This window comes from Zootoca vivipara, chromosome 1 (genome assembly GCF_965207765.1).
Source record: "Zootoca vivipara chromosome 1, rZooViv2.hap1.1, whole genome shotgun sequence".
Taxonomy (NCBI): domain Eukaryota; kingdom Metazoa; phylum Chordata; class Lepidosauria; order Squamata; family Lacertidae; genus Zootoca; species Zootoca vivipara.
The window spans coordinates 51,482,438-51,499,708 of record NC_142582.1 but is presented as its reverse complement, the minus strand read 5'-3'; the positions used below and the strand labels follow the sequence as shown (position 1 = coordinate 51,499,708).

Genomic DNA, 17,271 nt, shown 5'->3' with positions numbered 1-17,271 from the left:
GAAAATTCCTGTACAGGTATAATAATTAAAGCACTTAAAAATGAATGCTTGATTTTGGTCTAGGCAGTTTCCCTGAGAGCAAGGATGTCCAAAGTAAGATGAGACTTGAATTGCAAACTAAATAGAGTGGCGGCGGCGGCACTTGCTTTGGTAGTTAGTGACTTGCTACTAGGAAAGTGATCTTGCAAATGCTTACTGAAGAGCAGGCCTGAAATAAGTCCTTTGTAATCAATGTAAATTGTACTAGAGTTCTGCCACGAAGGCATGGCAGTACAATAGAAGGGAAAACAACAACACTTAGTTTTCATTAGCCATGAACATTTTAACTAGTAAGCATCTAATGGTACACTGAGCGAAGAAAACCTAACGATTGCTGAAAACCTGACGTATTAGCGAATAAACTATATTAAGCACTCGTTGACTGTCCCGTCTTTAATGCCCTCTACTACACACCCGGCGCCTGCCAATGACTTAAAGGTAAAGGGAGGGACCCCTGACCATTAGGTCCAGTAGTGGACGACTCGCTTTATTGGCTGAGAGAGCCGGCGTACAGCTTCTGGGTCATGTGGCCAGCATGACAAAGCTACTTCTGGCAAACCAGAGCAGCACACGGAGAAACGCTATTTGCCTTCCCGCTGGAGCGGTACCTATTTATGTACTTGCACTTTGACCTGCTTTCGAACTGCTAGGTTGGCAGAAACAGGGACCGAGCAATGGGAGCTCACTCCACTCGAACCGCCGACCTTCTGATCGGCAAGCCCTAGGCTCTGTGGTTTAACCTGGGCGGGGACAGTTTACTCTTCTCGCGACAGCTTCTTCCCGCCCTCTCATTCTGCAGTGGCTACTCCGATACACACGATTCAAAATCTACAATTTCCTACCTCTAGGTCAGAAAATTCTTAGCCCACCTACCGTGTGACGCAAAAGCCTATTTTTTTTCCTTATTGGCTGTCAGAAACAGATCTAAGAAGCACGACGAGAAATGCCAAGAGAAAATCAATGGGGCGGGGGGGGTGTAGAGTTGTGTACAACCGTAGTCCTCGCTGACACTTCAGTTCTATACCCTTTTTACCACAGAGCTGCAAAGCTATAGAGGGGCGACCATAGAGAATCATAGCTTTCGAGTCGGTTGGTTTTAACCGGAAGTTCAGGCTGCAGGTCACTGTCAATATTGTCCCCCTCCAAATCGGCTAGGCCTATCGCGCTCTAGAAATGGCGGAAACGGACAAGCTGGAACCGGAAGTAGTTGGAGTGGGAGGGAAGGGAAAGGACGTGGAGGCAGCGGCTCCAGCCGTATCTTCCTCTACTGCAGGTCACGTGGAGGTGGCGCGGCAGCCTCTGCTTCCACCCCCCGACCCCCCTCGGCGGAGCCCGGCGCGGCTGCAGCATGGCGGACACGGCCTCTCAGATGCTGCTGGGCTCCGGCCTCACGGTGCTCTCGCAGCCGCTCATGTACGTGAAGGTGCTCGTGCAGGTGAGGCCTTCAGTCCTGGCAGGTTTTCCTCGCTCGTGAGGGCGAGGAAGGGGACGGCATTGAGTGGGTGGGAGGAGGTCAAAGCAGCCCCAAGTCGCTCACTGGGGAAGAAGTTGCCTCCTCTCTCCCAAACGCGTTTCCATGGCAGCGCCCCCCTCCCCGCGTAGCCAGTAGTCCCTCGAGGTAGCGGAGTCGCCCTTCGCCTTTGGTCGTGTCCGGGCCTTGCTTTGCTTCAGACTTCCTTTTCGCAGGGCGGCGGCTGTTCGCCTCCCTGCCCCGAGGCTTAGCAGCAGCGCCGCCGCTCCGGCGGAGGAAAAAGAAAGCCGCTCGTAGGTACGCGGGAAGCGCTTCCTCATTTTCGCATCATCCAGACAGCAGGCGCCGTCATTTGCAGTGCAACTTCGCTTTTGAGTCTTTCTTTATTTCGCTGCCTAGAACCGCAGGTGTTAAGGGGGGTCCGGCGAAGGGAGCCCTTGGGAATCAGCAGCCGCAGCCTGTTCTCTTCCAGAGTTGAATGGTTACTTACGAGCCCCACCTCGAGACTGGTAGAGGGGAAAGACTTCCCCGGGGTGGAATTTCAGTCCAGTTACGGTGAACGGCTGGGCAAGGGTCCCTGGGTCCTTTGCAGAGAGCCTCCCTGTTGTAGAAAGAATGCTTCCTGCGGGGTTTTGCTGCTGTCAAGCACTCCGCCAGCTGCTTGTCACACTCGCATGCCATCCTACCACAGATACTCGTGGACTGGCATTCCGTTTCTGAACCGTTGCATGAGAGTTTGTACCGCTGCCACTTTACCCTGCGGTGACATTTTAAGGAGACCCTGGCGTGGCGGTAACAGCAGTCATGAATGAAACAGCACTGATCCACTGCATCCACGGGGCTTCCAGAACCACCAGTTCCACAGTAGCAGCCGTATAGATTGAGACCTAGCAGTGGGATTTGCAACCGGTGCCGGTAACACCAGAGGGTCAAAATCAGATCCAAGACACTGCGTTTCTCTCGCTTGCTGCCTTTGCTGTGTCCGCATTCCCGAGAGAACAAAATTGCCAGTGCTAGCCACAGAACAACCCTCATTGCAGAAGCCAATGTTTAATTTTCACCAGTTTCAGATTTGCTTACCTCACTCAAATGTTTTTGTGAGCCTGGCTGATTTCTGAATCCAGATCAGTTTTCTGCACTGGTTTTATGTGTGCCTCGTATTCAAATTTGTCCTCTTCTCATTTTTATTGGTAGCATTTCGGACACTCCCAGTAGTTCCAGCCTCAAGAGCTTCTTTTTTTAGTATATTTGGCTGCATGTTGCTTTTGGCCAGCTGTGGCTTTGTACTCTATCATCATTGGCTGAAAAGCATAGCTGCCCCAGGTACAACAGCCCTGTCTGTTACAATATTTAACAGCCTGCACATCCATCTTCTACTAAAAAACGCAGGAACGGGAAGCACATTAGCATTTTGGAGTTTGGATACACAAATTCCTATAATGTAAGGTTCAGAATTTAAGACAAAGGACAATTGTGAGGCTTCCTGTTATTAGCCCCTAGTGGTTCTCATATGATTCACTACACATAGGATATGTGGAGCTATGTAGTGGGATATCTATCTCAAAAATAAATACCGCCTACCTCTGCCAAGAAAGCACATTGTCTTCTTTGGTAAATTGGACTTGTGAAACACAGTATCCAATTTGTCCGTAAAACTTTTTGCTAAATTGCAGACCTTGATAATGTGAGTTATAAACTATGGAAAACACGTTGCCTAGTATGATATATTGTGACAAATCAAGTGGCTATTCTCAGCATACAAAGCAAAATGCAGTGGTACCTTGGTTTAAGTACACAATTGGTTCTGGAAGTCTGTACTTAACCTGAAGTGTACTTAACCTGAAGCGAACTTTCCCATTGAAAGTAATGGAAAGTGAATTAATCCATTCAAGACAGGTCCAAGGAGTACTCCACCTGAAGCGTACTTAACCTGAAGTATGAGTGTAATTGGTTCTGGAAATCCGTACTTAACCTGAAGCGAACTTTCCCATTGAAAGTAATGGAAAGTGGATTAATCTGTTCCAGACAGGTCCGCGGAGTACTTAAACTGAAAGTACTTAAACCGAGGTATGACTAGCTCCATGTTCTCAACTAGTTGTTTAACATTTAATCACAGCAAACTTATCTTCAGAGTCAGCTAGATCACATCAAGGAAAAATGTTTTTAAATGACTACCTGGTTGGAAAAAATGCAGGGGGGAATCATTTTGGAGCGAAGAAGTGGGGGAATATAGTGTGGTGTCTGTGGGGATATATGTTTGGTCTGTAGCTCCAAACTTTATTTAAAGTATTTATTTCCCGTTCTTTAGCCAAAAAGGTTCCCAGAACATCTTATGATAATCACTACTAAGACATATATACGTATAGCACTAAGAGATAGCACCTGGTATCCAGAGACCCTGCCAGACTTTCTGCTGAACTGCAGACCATCCAGACATTTAATGTGAGCTACAAACCATTACCATCTTCTGAATATAGTGGTTTTAGAACTTTAAACTTAAAGTCAGTAGCACAGCCATAGAATTCTAAGAACAAAGAATTGGTTCAGTTTTCAAATGTCCAGTGGAACAGCCATAGTCATTCACTACTAGGGAATATTGAGTTTATTCCCTGGGGTGCTGTTCACACTGTAGAGGTTGCTACAGGCTGTCTCTTTATTTTGAAGGTGGGATATGAACCCCTCCCTCCAACTCTGGGAAGAAATATCTTTGGGCGACAGGTCTATCAGCTGCCTGGTCTCTTTGCTTATGGTAAGTGTATAATGTATAAGATTTGTGAATGAGCCAGAAAGACTTAAAGCAGGATTGGATTGCTGTAATTGCTGCACTGCACTAGGCGGTGCCTATGCCTTTGAAGCAGAGCTTCTCATGTGTACAAGGATTAGCTAGAGATCCTGCAACTGTTGGAACAGTGGCAGTTTATCTAGGTAAAGTGGTGAGTCTCAATTCTCAAGAAGCTTCAGTGCTACAGCTTTTGAATTCATGCAGTGAGACAGAGTTAGAATAGCAGGAAAGTACAATGTTTGGGCGTCTGAGCCTCTCTCTTCCTGTAGCCTATTGCCCTTCAAGTATCCTTCATATGATTTGGTCTGTGCATGCACGTACATTTCCCAGCAATGCCACACTTCATGCTCTGGCTTGTATAATAATATTATTGGCTCTGAGCTTGCTTTCTTGCACACTGTTGCTCAAACTTAGGATCATTAACAAGCAACTTGTTACTGCAACCCAGATATGGGGGAGCTGTAACTCTCTAGATGTTTTTCAGCTTCCTGACCAGTGGCCAATATCTGGGAAATCTGTGGCTTTTCCTCCTTGCTGTAGAGCATGGCAGAGTTTGGGAAGGGCAAGCTGGGTGCTGGTGCATGCTGATATTATTTTAAGTGTAATCCAATGTTCAGTTAAGCATGCTGAAATAAATAGGACATGAGCATGCTTTGCTGTGCTGGAGATTATGCCTGCAGCTGTGTATTGTGACCTTTGTACTGAAGTTTCTAACTTTGCATCAGGCCCGGTGTTCTCTAGCATGGGATAGGCTGAGTTTTAAATAGTTTTGCATCCCTAACTTTTTCCCCCACATTTTTGAGTCCTGGAATCTCCTCTAGGCAGGTGGGTGAATGGGGTGAGCAGTCAATGTTGAGTATGATCTCTGTTGACTTCTGTTTTCAGCTAAGCACATTGTGAAGATTGATGGAAGGGCTGGACTCTTCAAAGGTTTGACTCCTAGACTCTGCTCAGGAGCTATCGGCACTATAGTGCACAGTAAGGTTTTACAGGTACTATATAATTTTATTTTATAGTATCATTAGAATGCTAAACATTTCACAATCTGATAAGGTCAGCCATGCCCTCCTAAGCCCTGTCAATAAGATGTTAGCTGCCTTTTTAAGGCAGTGAAAGTCATTATTTGGAACACCTGTAGAACAGTGTGCAACTTCAGGTATTATTCCCGCCTTCCCTAGACTCAAGTTGCATTCTGTGGCTTGTCAGAGATTGGAAGGCATGCTTGCTATGGCAGATATGGGGAGGGTGTTTGTACGGTCTAGGATTAAGCCTTATTAAACACAGTGGGATGTTTCCACATGGAATGTGTCACTTGAATCAGTGACACATTCTGCTCCCCTCCTTTCCTTGTGTGCTCCCATTCATTAAATTACATCCTCTTCAGTGTAAGCCCAAATTTCCAATTGTATTCAAATAATCAGGGTATGGTGTGTACTCAGCATTCACACAGGGGTTGTAAATTAGCATAAAGCCTTGGCAGACAAAATTTGTTCTTAGAGCACCAAAGCATAGCTTGGCATTATATGGCCCAAGCCAACAGCAGTTCCAAATAAAGGTATTTGCAAGTCAGACTTTTTGGTTGCTGTTAATAATTATTGTGATTGATGCTGAGAGTGAATGGGAAGATACTTGACAATTTCATGGGGTGGTTTCCAAGAAAGTATTTTGTTAGTGCAAGGGCTTCTTCCTTCCTTCTCCTCTCCCCATGCATTCCGGGGGTTACCCCAATCCTCTGAAGCAGAATTGGGGACGGTGCACGGGTGAGGAGAGTGAGATGAAGTTCTGTTGCACTAACAGAACTACTATTTTGGATACGACACATGGTTTTGACCATACAATCAGGTCTCTAAGCATCAAAACTGTTTATTTATAGGATGCACCGTTTTGATCTAAATTTAGTTTAGCCTTGTTTTCTGTGGACTGCCTGGATTGCTACTGTGGCCACTTGGTTGTGCCAACCTATAAGTTAGCAGTTTCTGATTTGTAAGGCTGTTTCTCTGCTTTTAATTACACAGAAGAACTAGATTGGCAAGGCCTACTAGCTTTTTCAGTTACCTTGGTTTTGGAATTCGTACAGATGACTCAAATGGCCATTGCTTTCAAGAATTAATCTGTGAAGAATCCTATATAACTCATAGATATATAAGTAGTGTTGTTGACTTAGAATACATCTTGGAGAAATCACTGAACATCTTGTGGGATAATAGTTGCAGAGTAACATGCAAGTTTTTATAGGTATATGAAAATCCTTCAGAGGCACTGTAGTTTTTCCGTCTATAAGACGACCCCTGTTTTTTCAGCCCCAAATTAAGAAATAAATATTTTAAACATTCTGTGTATAAGATGACCCCCAATTTTAAACTTTAAAAATTTGGGGGGGGGGAAATATAGTCTTATACACGGAAAAATACAGTATGTATTACGTTTTTCCCAAAAACCCAGCCAACTTGCAATAAGAGTACAAGAAGTAAAGTGTACTTTTTTCATTGGGAATAATTCAAGTAACAATCTTGAGGACATTTTTGAGACAGACAGCATGGAATACTGAAATATAAACAAAAATTCCAGTAGCACCTTAGAGACCAACTAAGTTTGTTCATGGTTCTGGCTTATACCAAGAACAAACTTAGTTGGTCTCTAAGGTGCTACTGGACATTTATTATTATAATTTTTTTATATTTCGACAGCATCAGACCAACACCTGAATCTAGGAGCATGGAATATTCTTATTCTTATTAAACAAATTTATTAGACAACTTTTCTTGCAATTCAGTCGTGGGAATGCGAAAGTGAGTGCAAGGACAATTACATATGCTTAACATGCTGAGAATGAGGCGATAAACCATGGGCTCATTTTTCTCTGTTTTCCTACTTCTAGCACTGCCAGGAAGCTGATCAAGTTGAGGTAAGTAGGTTCTTAGCTTTTATTTGTTTGCATGATTTGCTTCTCCCTTTCCCACCCAAGTGATTGCTCCTCTATTTCCCTTCCCTGAGCTCATGGATATTGGGAGGTGGCTGCTGTCTGTATCAGATGGTATGTAGAGTAGTGCATTCTCTTGGAGTTCTGGGATTCTCCAGAATATCTTCCATCCAGAATTAGACAGCACAACAAGATACCTTCTACAGACAGCACTGGAAATGCCATCACCCCATGACTTCTGATGCTCACTTTTCTCTCCAGGATCCAGGGATCAGCCCCAAGGAATCTGCGTCCTCCTTGGAGCAAGTTGTTAAGGAGGTAAAAGATGGATTCATTTGTCGCGGGCTAAGCTGGGATGTATTAGGATTTCACATGCACAGGTGTCAGGGTTGAACGGTGACAATCTGTTCACTGACAGAACTGATCAGGCATTGCGTTTTGGATAAATTAACATGGGCAGCCTCCAGGAATAGGAGCCAAGCTTGGCTCCCCTTCAAAAGAGGCACTGCCACCTACCCACTGCTAAAAGATGCTGGGGGAGCAGCAGGGTGTGTGCGGTGAATGACTGAGTGGCAAAGACAAGTCAGGCAGTGGGGAACCCTTTAAAGCATATGGGGCCCTTGGTGCCTGGCAATGTTGCAGAAATGCCCCACATTGCAGCCTGCTAGTTTTGTTCCATATCAGTGAACAGAGGCCAGGAGAACTGACTTTCAGCAAGCAATATTGGGTTGTAATCAACCCAGCATTAAGGAGGGTTCTGCTTGCCCGAAGGAGCAACTTATTCTCTCCTCCCACTGTGTACTGTCCTGGGGGTACTCTCAATCCTCCAGAGCAGATTTTAGGAGGATGTGGCAGGAAGAGAGGGAAAGTCCTGTTACATGAGTGGGAATCCTTGCATTGGCTTCCATGGGGTGGGGGGGGAGAGATTGGGGGGAAAGCACACTGTATGAGTTTGTTAGGTGAATCCTTCCCAATATGACAGGATGTCTGCAAGCTGTTTAAAGGGGAATGTACATCCAGGCACAGAAGTCCTAGAACTAGAGGAATGAGGCACCTAGAAAGAGCCCTTCCAGTGTGCTATAGTGGGCAATAGGATGCACTTGGAAAGTCTGTGCCCAGCGTGATAATAGAGCAAAGCACTGTTTCTAAATAAGCTGAAACCTGTGGCTCGGCTGAAACTAGCTTTGATTGGTAGAGGAATTATAAACTCAGTTTTAACCTCAAAGTGCAGCTCCTTAACACAAATGCTTCAAGCATGCTGTCACTTTAAATCTTGTCGTTTCCTTGGCTGGCTTTCCGCTGATGTTTTTGCTGTTCTTTTTGGTCTTAGACTTCTCAAGAGATGATTGCACGTTCTGCTGCTACGCTAGTCACCCACCCTTTTCATGGTAAGTATGGGCCAGTAGCCCTTTGGTCACTGCCAGCACACATTTACCTCCCTGGCAACAAGAAAGAGGAAAGTCATTCACCAGCCCTTCCTTGCTACATTCAGATCCCTTCATGGCCATTGTTTTTTGTGCTTGGGGTATCCATCTTGCATACTGCTGGCTTTGATCAATTATCTGATACGTGTTTATTTACCGATGACATTTATACTCCATTTTTCCTAATCAGCTGGAGGTTCCTAACAAAATGAGTCAAAACACACTGGAAGCCAGTGCAGCTGTTTCAGTAAGGGGGTCACGTGGTCCCTCTATGCAGCCCCTGTTAACAGGCTGGCTGCAGCATTCTGCAAATTGTAGCTTTCAAAAGCAGCCCAATGTAGAGAGCATTGCAGTAATCCAAATGTGGTGTGTATAAGGCAAGTGTTGTCGTGATCAAGAATGGGCATAGTTGGTGTCAGCTAGGCAAAGGTATTCTGGCCACAGCTGTCACTTGAGCATCCAAAGTCATAGCTCCTTACCATGACCCTGAATTTTCAAGGGGCATTCTATTCCATTTAACTGTGGTTGAACCCCTGTTCCCAAACCAGGGGCATATCTGTCCTGTCTGACATATCTGTCCTAAGTTCAATTAGGAGAATGGCGATGTAGTGTGTTCCTGTGTTGGCCTGAGTAGGGGAAGGAGAGTGGGGACGATCCTTGCTGATGCCATTTCCCTTTTCCCTCCGTCCTTGTCCTTCAGTGATCACGTTGAGGTGTATGGTGCAGTTCATTGGCAGAGAGACCAAGTACAGGTATGTGCATATTTGTGACCAGGCGGCTTCCTTTGGACTTTAGCCCACAAGGCCAATGCCTTTTTTGTAGGAGAACTTAAAAAGAGGCCAGGGAGCAATTAGTGTGTGAGCACAGAGGTTTCCTGTCATTGTTGAAGTTGAAAACGGGGAGGGGGGTCAGAGAGAGCCACTTGTTTCTTGATTTCTGAGAGTAAATGAATTTCTTTCTTAATTTTCAGTGGGGTGTTGAGCTCCTTTGTCACCATTTACCGGGAAGAGGGCATCTTGGGATTCTTTGCGTGAGTACTTGTGTGTGGGGGGGGTGGACTTTCTTTTGTACCTGCCATGGTTGTTGATTCATGGGGGACATAGGGAACAGGGAGGGACAGAGGGCAAGTCCAATTATGGCCAGAGCTTGTGGGAGGCAGAATGTTCAACTAGTTGAAACTTTGGTCTAATACAGCCCAGATTGTGATCTTTCTTGGGAGAATGTGTAACATTGTGCTTTGCACTAAAGTTGATCAGCCTCCCATCATGGGAATACAGCCAGACTTTCTGCCTCACACACTGGAGGGAAGCGTGCATATGCATGTAACATGTTTTTTCCAGGCAGTGGGTGGCCTTCTCACTTACCAGTTTTTTCCCCCTTTTCCAGGGGCCTTATTCCCCGCCTGCTTGGGGACATCCTGTCCTTGTGGCTCTGTAACATGCTGGCCTACCTCATCAATACCTATGCACTGGAGAATGGGGTAAGTAGACTACAAGTAGTGTGATGTATGGGGTGTGGACAATGGAGTGCTGAGCTCAGGTAGGCAGGTATGAAAGGTGTCCTCCCCTAGCCTTGGTCAGCTTGAAAGGCCCCTATTGTGGTCCTGCTGCAACATCCTCCTGAGCAATACAGTGGAACTTTGGGTTATGAAAGTGGCAAACCCAGAAATGTTTCACTGCATGTGCAGAAGTGGTCTCTCCAGTTGCGAAAACTTTGGGATACGGCCGGACCTCCGGAACAGATCCCATTCGCAACCAGAGGTCCCCAACCTCTGAATGTGGTTGCATGTTGCTACCTCCATTACGTCTAGTAATTTCAGGCAGCTCCTTCAGATCTTGCTCCAGTGCAGGGATTATGATGGACTTGAGAATGACTACTCTTCATTGAGGAACAGGGATCAATTACTTTGTTTTTCTTCTTTCTAGGTCTCCACCATGACTGAGATGAAAAGCTATTCTCAGGCTGTCACTGGAGTGAGTGTACAGTTCATGTCTCTTTCCTGTGGGAAGAGGGGGCAGGTTGTCTCCTGAGGATGTGAGCATAGGCTTGAGCACTTCATCCTGAAGTTGGGGGTGATGCTGGTGGTGTCCTGTGCAAGAAGCCTCGCAAGCTGTACCCTTCAGGATCTCTGTTCAATACCTATGAGATCCGTCTAGAACTCTAGTGCTGAGCTCTTAAGTAAGGTGCTGTTGCTTGGCTCAAACTACTGTTCGGCTTAAGCGGAACAATGACCAGCCGTTTCATTTTATCTGCTTCGTGATAGCTGTGAACTCCTGTCCTGAAACAGAATTGCGACTGCAATAACGTTTCACTGCCCTGTGGAGCTGCTTCTCTCTAGCCTAAGGCATGCTCCCTGCAACCACAGGGTAACTGTTCGATTTGCTGTACTGTAGCTCTAAGAAGGTTCTGCCATTAACTGGCCATCAGCTGGGTGGGGCTTGTGAAGGAAAACTGAGGGACTCTTTTCATTGGTGTATTTTGCTGTATTGTATCTGCAGTTCTTTGCCAGTATGCTGACTTACCCCTTTGTACTCGTCTCAAACCTGATGGCCATTAACAGTTGTGGGTGAGTGCAGAGTCTGATTTCTCTAACTTTGCTTTTGATTGTGCGTTTTCAAATGTATAACAAGCAGTTCAGTCTCATTTAGTCTTGGTTTTTCAGGTCCCTTTCCTTCATGAAGCGATGAGAGTTTTAGCAATGTGCTACATCTCGCATCTGTTCTCTTCATATTTTCAGCAGCTGCTTTTCAGTGTTTAGGTACCACAACCCACAGAGCTTGAAAATAAAGCATCTGACATGGAAAGTCTCCTAGAATAGCTCTTAAGGGTTTCATTTAAAAGTTCAGTGGTCAAAGAGCCATCTCCTTCACTGCGCCCTGCCTATGTTCAAAATAGCTGTGGCTGGAGATGCAGCTAAGGACTTCTAAAAATTTGAACCTGGCTTTCAATCTTGTGGTCATCTGAAAATCCAGTAAATATTTTTAAATTCATGTGGACACTATAGGTCTATTCAATAGATTTCCAATCTCAAGAGAAAATAAGGGATCTGTCCTGTTTCTCCCCATGGTTGTCAAGCTTTTTTATTATTCATTTTTATCTTACTACATGGTTTATGGGTATTGATTTTATTAATGAGTCTGATCACACAGGGGTAGAAAATTGTGGTTATTTCATTGTCTGGTCTAACACATCAGTTAGACCAGGCTTCCTCAACCTTGGCCCTCCAGATATTTTGAGACTACAATTCCCATCATCCCTGACCACTTGTCCTGCCAGCTAGGGATCATGGGAGTTGTAGGCCAAAAACATCTGGAGGGCCGAGGTTGAGGACGCCTGGGTTAAACACTGGAATGTACCTTCTGGCCACCAGGAGACAGGATGTTGAGAACTGTGGAGTCTCTTGAGAAAATACTTAAATTATAGGTCTGGTTCACGCATCACATGAAACCATAGTTAATGTGAATGAGCATGTTATGGGCTTACTGCTTGGTTTGAAGCGAAGCAAACCACAAACCTTGTGGTTCAGGCGACACAAAAGGCCAAGACTTGTGGTTTGTTGCTCCCCATGCAGACAGAAGCTGAGAAGTGAAGTAAGGACTTCTAAGCCCACTGCGCTTTCACAATAAACCATGCTTAAACTTGCATTAAACCATGGTTTTAAGCATTAACTATGGCTATGTGCAAGTCAGGCCTATCTTTATTTCTGTTTCCAACAACAGGTAGTCATATTCTCAGAGACAGCTTGCAAGAAGAGCATGAAAGCAACAACCCTTCCTTGTCATTTGTCTCCAGCATATGATATTAACAGAGTCTGCCTCTAAACATGGGGATTCTATTAGCCACTGTATCAGTTATGTGAAAAAACATTTCTATTTGTTAGTTCTGAATGCCCTGCCAGCTTGTTTCACTGTGTTTACTCTCCCCCACCGCAGTGCAAATCTATGAGAAGGGGAGAAATGTTTATATTTTTCTTCACTTATCTCTACATTATTCAAGATTTTGTATTCTCCTCTTGTATTCTCCTCTGGGCTCTTTTTTTTTTTTTTACACTCTCCGGACAAATAATTATGCTTTGCTTTACACCAGAGCTGACCCATCACGGTAGTAAAGATGGGCTTTGGTTGTCTGGGTGCCTTGCCCTGTACAGCACAGCAAAAAGCTGGCTGCAAGCCTGAGCTGCTGGTGTACAAATGCATTTTTATCTATAAGGAACAGACCTTTTACTTTGCTCATTAATTCAAACCTCTCTCTCTCTTTTAATAAAAAAGCTCAGCCTGAATGTTCTTTGGAGTGGAAGCAATTGCTCTAGTCTAGAAGCTAGAAATGCATGTTCTACACATGGGATATTGTTGGTTTTGGTAAATTACGCTGGTCTCTTGCTGTTTTTCAGGCTCGCTGGTGGCCTCCCTCCTTATGCCCCAGCCTACTCGTCCTGGTTACACTGCTGGAGCCAGCTACAGGGGGAGGTATGTCTGTCTTGTCTGTTCAAGCATCTTGCCCAGGCATCCTCAAACTTCGGCCCTCCAGATGTTTTGGGCTACAATTCCCATCATCCCTGACCACTGGTCCTGTTAGCTGGGGATCATGGGAGTTGTAGGCCAAAACATCTGGAGGGCCACAGTTTGGGGATGCCTGATCTCGCCCTTGATGTGAGTGGGAGAGGAATAATTGGCAATAGAGAGTCTCTCTCTCTCCAATTCTTCCAGGGGTTTCGGCCTTTGGGTGTACAGTCATACCTCTGGTTACATTTGCTGCGGGTTGCATACACCACAGGATATGAATGTGTCGAACCCGGAAGTACCAGAATAGGTTACTTCCGGGTTCAGCGATTTGCACATGCGCAGAAGTGCTGAATGATGCCACGCGCATGCGCAGAAGCGCCAAATTGCGCAGTGAGCATGTGCAGATTCGGTGCTTCAGGTTGCGCACTGCTCAGGTTGCAAACGGGGCTCCAGAACAGATCCCATTCGTATCCAGAGGTACCACTGTACCAGCCTCCCAAGCAGGGATGCCAGACCAAGATGTCACTGTGTGGCTTGAGGTGCCCTCACCTCTTTTCTGGGTGCATTCCAGCTGCCACACCAAGTGTTGATGTTCCAGGCTGGGCAAGCTTCATCTCTTGGGACTTAGTTTTATGGTTGGGAGAGCCTTGAAATGGGGAGCCCTCTCCAAGCTTTCTTTCTTCAAGAAAGGAGAGAGACCCTGCCCCCCACTCCAATTAAAACAATTACCCCTGCCAGAATTTGACCCTCAATAAGAAAAAAAAAAACCCTCTGTATTTGTTTCTGGCAAGATGCTGGACTTCTGTCCCCAAAGGCTCAGTTTCTATTCACATTCCCTCTCATGCCTCCTTTTTCCTCATGTTTTCAGGGCAACATGAGCAGAGGGAACAGCCTGTTTTTCCGGAAGGTGCCTGCAGGGAAGCGTTATGTGTGGGACGAGAAGAGATTTCACTGAGCCCTGCGCCTCTTGCGGCCGCTCCAGATGCACAGAATGATGGCAGTGTGTTGATTTCTATACAGTTTTTTTAAAAAGAAAAATAATCAAATTAATATTGGGCAATGGACCTGGCTGTGAGCATGACTTAATAACAAGTGTGATGGGGGGAGTTTCATTTCCATCTCTCAGATTGGTGGAAGGCAGCAGGAGCAAGGATGACAGGAAAGCTACCCCTGCCGGAGGAAGGGAAAAAAAAAGACGGCTTACACTGTTGGGAATGTGGAGAGTTCTTTTCCTTTTCCAGAGAGCACTGATGTCTGTGTTGATGGGAATGCTATCTTTCTCCCCTGCTCCTACCTTCTGATGGTACCATCCCAGGGCTACTGTGGGTTGCTGGGAAAGTGCCCCCCAAACAAAAACTGCCTGTGGGGTTGAATATGGCCATGTGCAGGGGGAAAGTGGACCAATATTTTTTTCCTCCTGTCCCCAGACAGTACAGCTCTTAGCCTTCTCCCCTTCAAACATTTGCCAGAAAAGATTGCTGGCAAATTGGTAGCCCTGCTTGGCTGTGCAGGGAGTTAAGCATTATGGAAGCTGTGGTGGGCAAATCAAGCATGTATGCTGTCACCAAGCAGATCTGGAATGTGCCTCTAAATTTCCTTGGCAACACTCTTGTGATGGCCACCATGGAGAAGGTTGCTTGAAATGGTTCCACACGGCCATTGCATGGAGGGGTGTTTCCGGGCAGGTGCTGACTATGTGAATTAGGCAGACTTCTTCCGCTTACCCAATCAAGCCACTGCAAGCAGTCAGATTTCTGGTGGAAATGACCCAGTCTGACCATTAAGAGGTGGTGTGCACAAGGCTTCCACACAGTGACGGCTGCCCTATCGTGATCCAAATTGGCCTCTCTCTGGTCACAGTAATTTGTGAATCGGGCCTTCACAGCCGAAGTGTTGGGGTACTCTGAGGAACAAGCCCCTGCATCTCATCTGGTACTGTTTCAGGGGTTCTGAACAAACGGGGGGTGGGGAATAGAAAGCAATTGTCTTCTGAAAGTTTTTCCAAGAAGATTGAAATGTGTCAAATGCAGTCTATTGGCCATAAGAGGTTCTAGAAGAGGTGAGTTCTTATGTGTCTGTGCCTAGCAAAATTGCTCTTTGAAAGCATGACCGTGAAACCACTGGCAGTATGGAATGTGGCGTGTTAACTCAGTATGCTATTAGGAAAGTCTCTATTAGCATTCTTTGTTAATAAAGTTGTAGACAGTGTAACCAGAAGGCATAATTCCTGTAGGCTTTTGTTCTCATACAAACCAGCCAGCTAAAGGTTAACCCCGTCCTCATTCCTGTTTGATCTGTGCTACTCGCTCTTGGACCTTCCATGATTTCACAAAAAAAGCATGGTTGCTGCTACTCACGTCACATTACCATCTCCGAAAAGAAATGCTTGGTTTGTGAGGGATGGAGGTGGCGGTTTGCCTTATTTGTCTACTGCCTAAAGATGTAGCTTTTAGATGGGTATTTTGTACACTCAAGGCAGTTATATTTCCAGCCACATTTTTCTTCTTTCTTAGCTCTCATCTTACACTAGATGGCATTTAGGGGTTGGTTGGTTTGTGGATTGGAGCAAGGCCGCCATTTCTTGGAGGACGAATGGATCAAACTGCACTAGTATGTGACCAAATAGATAACAATGGATATGAATTAGGGTGATAAACATAGGTGAACATAATGTCATGAAATGCAAAAGCAGCTGCGTATCTACTATGCTGGTGGGGCCAGTAGTACAGGCAAGATACTTACATTTCTAAGAGCCTAAATTGGCTTTCATCAATATGGTACCCGCCAGATATTTTGGACTACAACTCACATCATCACTGATTATTAGTCTTGCTAGCTGGGGTGGATGGGAGTTGTGCCCTCTAGATGTTTTTGGGTCTGGAGTAAAAAACATGTCTAAATGGATAAAGAGGATAGGAGTGAAGATGATGCAGAGAATTGCCCAAAAGTACTAAGAGTACACACACACCTGTGCAATTTTCCAGTAAACTATTAACATTGTACCAGACAATTTGTGTGTTTCCCCAAGCTTAGGTAGGACCTCTTGTTCTTGGCTACTAGAACAGCTAAATGCATCATTATAGGGTTGTTGGGTTTTTTGTTTTTAATGCCCCAGATAATACTTTGTACTTGCTCAAATGTAGCTATTTTATTCCTTGGTATCAGTAAAGTTTGAGTTATTCGAAGCCGTCCTTCAGCAATGATGCAACAGGTACAGTATGAGAAATGGGCCCCCAATAGTAGCCCTTGTGGCATACTGCTGGAAGTGCACTCTTGCGTTGAATACTAAAAACTATGGGAAGAATTGAGCTTCATACTCTTGTCACTTTCTGCTTGTCAGACAGACCAATCTCCTCTCGTCCCACCATATGCTGTTCTTGGGGTTCTCTCAACACCTCCCACCCTATGAGCCAATTTCAGGGGGCACTTGGCACAAGGAGAAAGCCCTATTGTGCTAGCAGAACTGCTGTGTGGGCTGCTTCTGATGGGGGACCAGTTAGTTGACTCTGGCCCTATGTATCATCTGCTGGTCCTCAGGCCAAACAGTGTGCATTTTACAAATGTAATATACTTTAATTGGAATTTTCTGGTGTTAAAAGTCAAATATTGTATAGCACATGCCTTAACAGTTATCTGCAGTGATTGCACATAGCTTCTCCCAATATTTCATTTAAGGTTCTGTTTACAGACTATGATTCTGTTACTTTACTGAGCCTCTACAAGAGGTCTACTGTAATGTTTTGTCAGGGCATAAATAGGGAGCAGCACTGTTAGGTTAGCCAACTGGAGGCTTCAAACCTGTCAAAAGTTCTCAGTAGACTTCTTCAGTTATTTTGATTCGTTATGATACAGTGCTCAAGCCTGGGAGTTTGTAGGCTTCTGGATGGCCCAGCAACCCACAGATTCAACTCTTCCAGGAGCACAGATGGAATCGTGAAAATCAAATCTATCCTTCATCTGCTGGCTATTTGTTTGAGGTCTGGATCTAATCGGTTTTAGCTGGAAAGGTATTGATTCAGCTTAGATGTAGGGCTTGTGTCCAGATTATTAAATGTGAACCTAGTTCTTGAGAGAAACTTCATACAACACACACACACACACACATATATATATTAATTTTCTCATTTAAACCA

At 45.2% G+C, this 17,271-nt stretch overlaps 2 protein-coding genes across 2 annotated transcripts; one reads left to right on the top strand and one right to left on the bottom strand.

Moving 5' to 3' along the window:
- Positions 1-912: 912 nt before the first annotated feature.
- On the bottom strand, positions 913-2,639 carry LOC148687558 (phospholipase A2 crotoxin basic subunit CBb-like). Its single transcript, XM_088663321.1, has one exon. It carries the CDS (start codon positions 2,543-2,545, stop codon positions 1,997-1,999), a length of 549 nt encoding a protein of 182 aa, XP_088519447.1. The 5' UTR covers positions 2,546-2,639; the 3' UTR covers positions 913-1,996.
- On the top strand, positions 1,375-14,202 carry MTCH2 (mitochondrial carrier 2). Its single transcript, XM_035126471.3, has 13 exons — positions 1,375-1,474; positions 4,175-4,259; positions 5,178-5,284; positions 7,171-7,197; positions 7,474-7,530; positions 8,543-8,600; positions 9,337-9,388; positions 9,607-9,666; positions 10,023-10,116; positions 10,562-10,609; positions 11,135-11,202; positions 13,027-13,102; positions 14,007-14,202. Exons 1-13 carry the CDS (start codon positions 1,388-1,390, stop codon positions 14,091-14,093), a joined length of 906 nt encoding a protein of 301 aa, XP_034982362.3. The 5' UTR covers positions 1,375-1,387; the 3' UTR covers positions 14,094-14,202.
- The last annotated feature ends 3,069 nt before the right edge of the window (positions 14,203-17,271 follow it).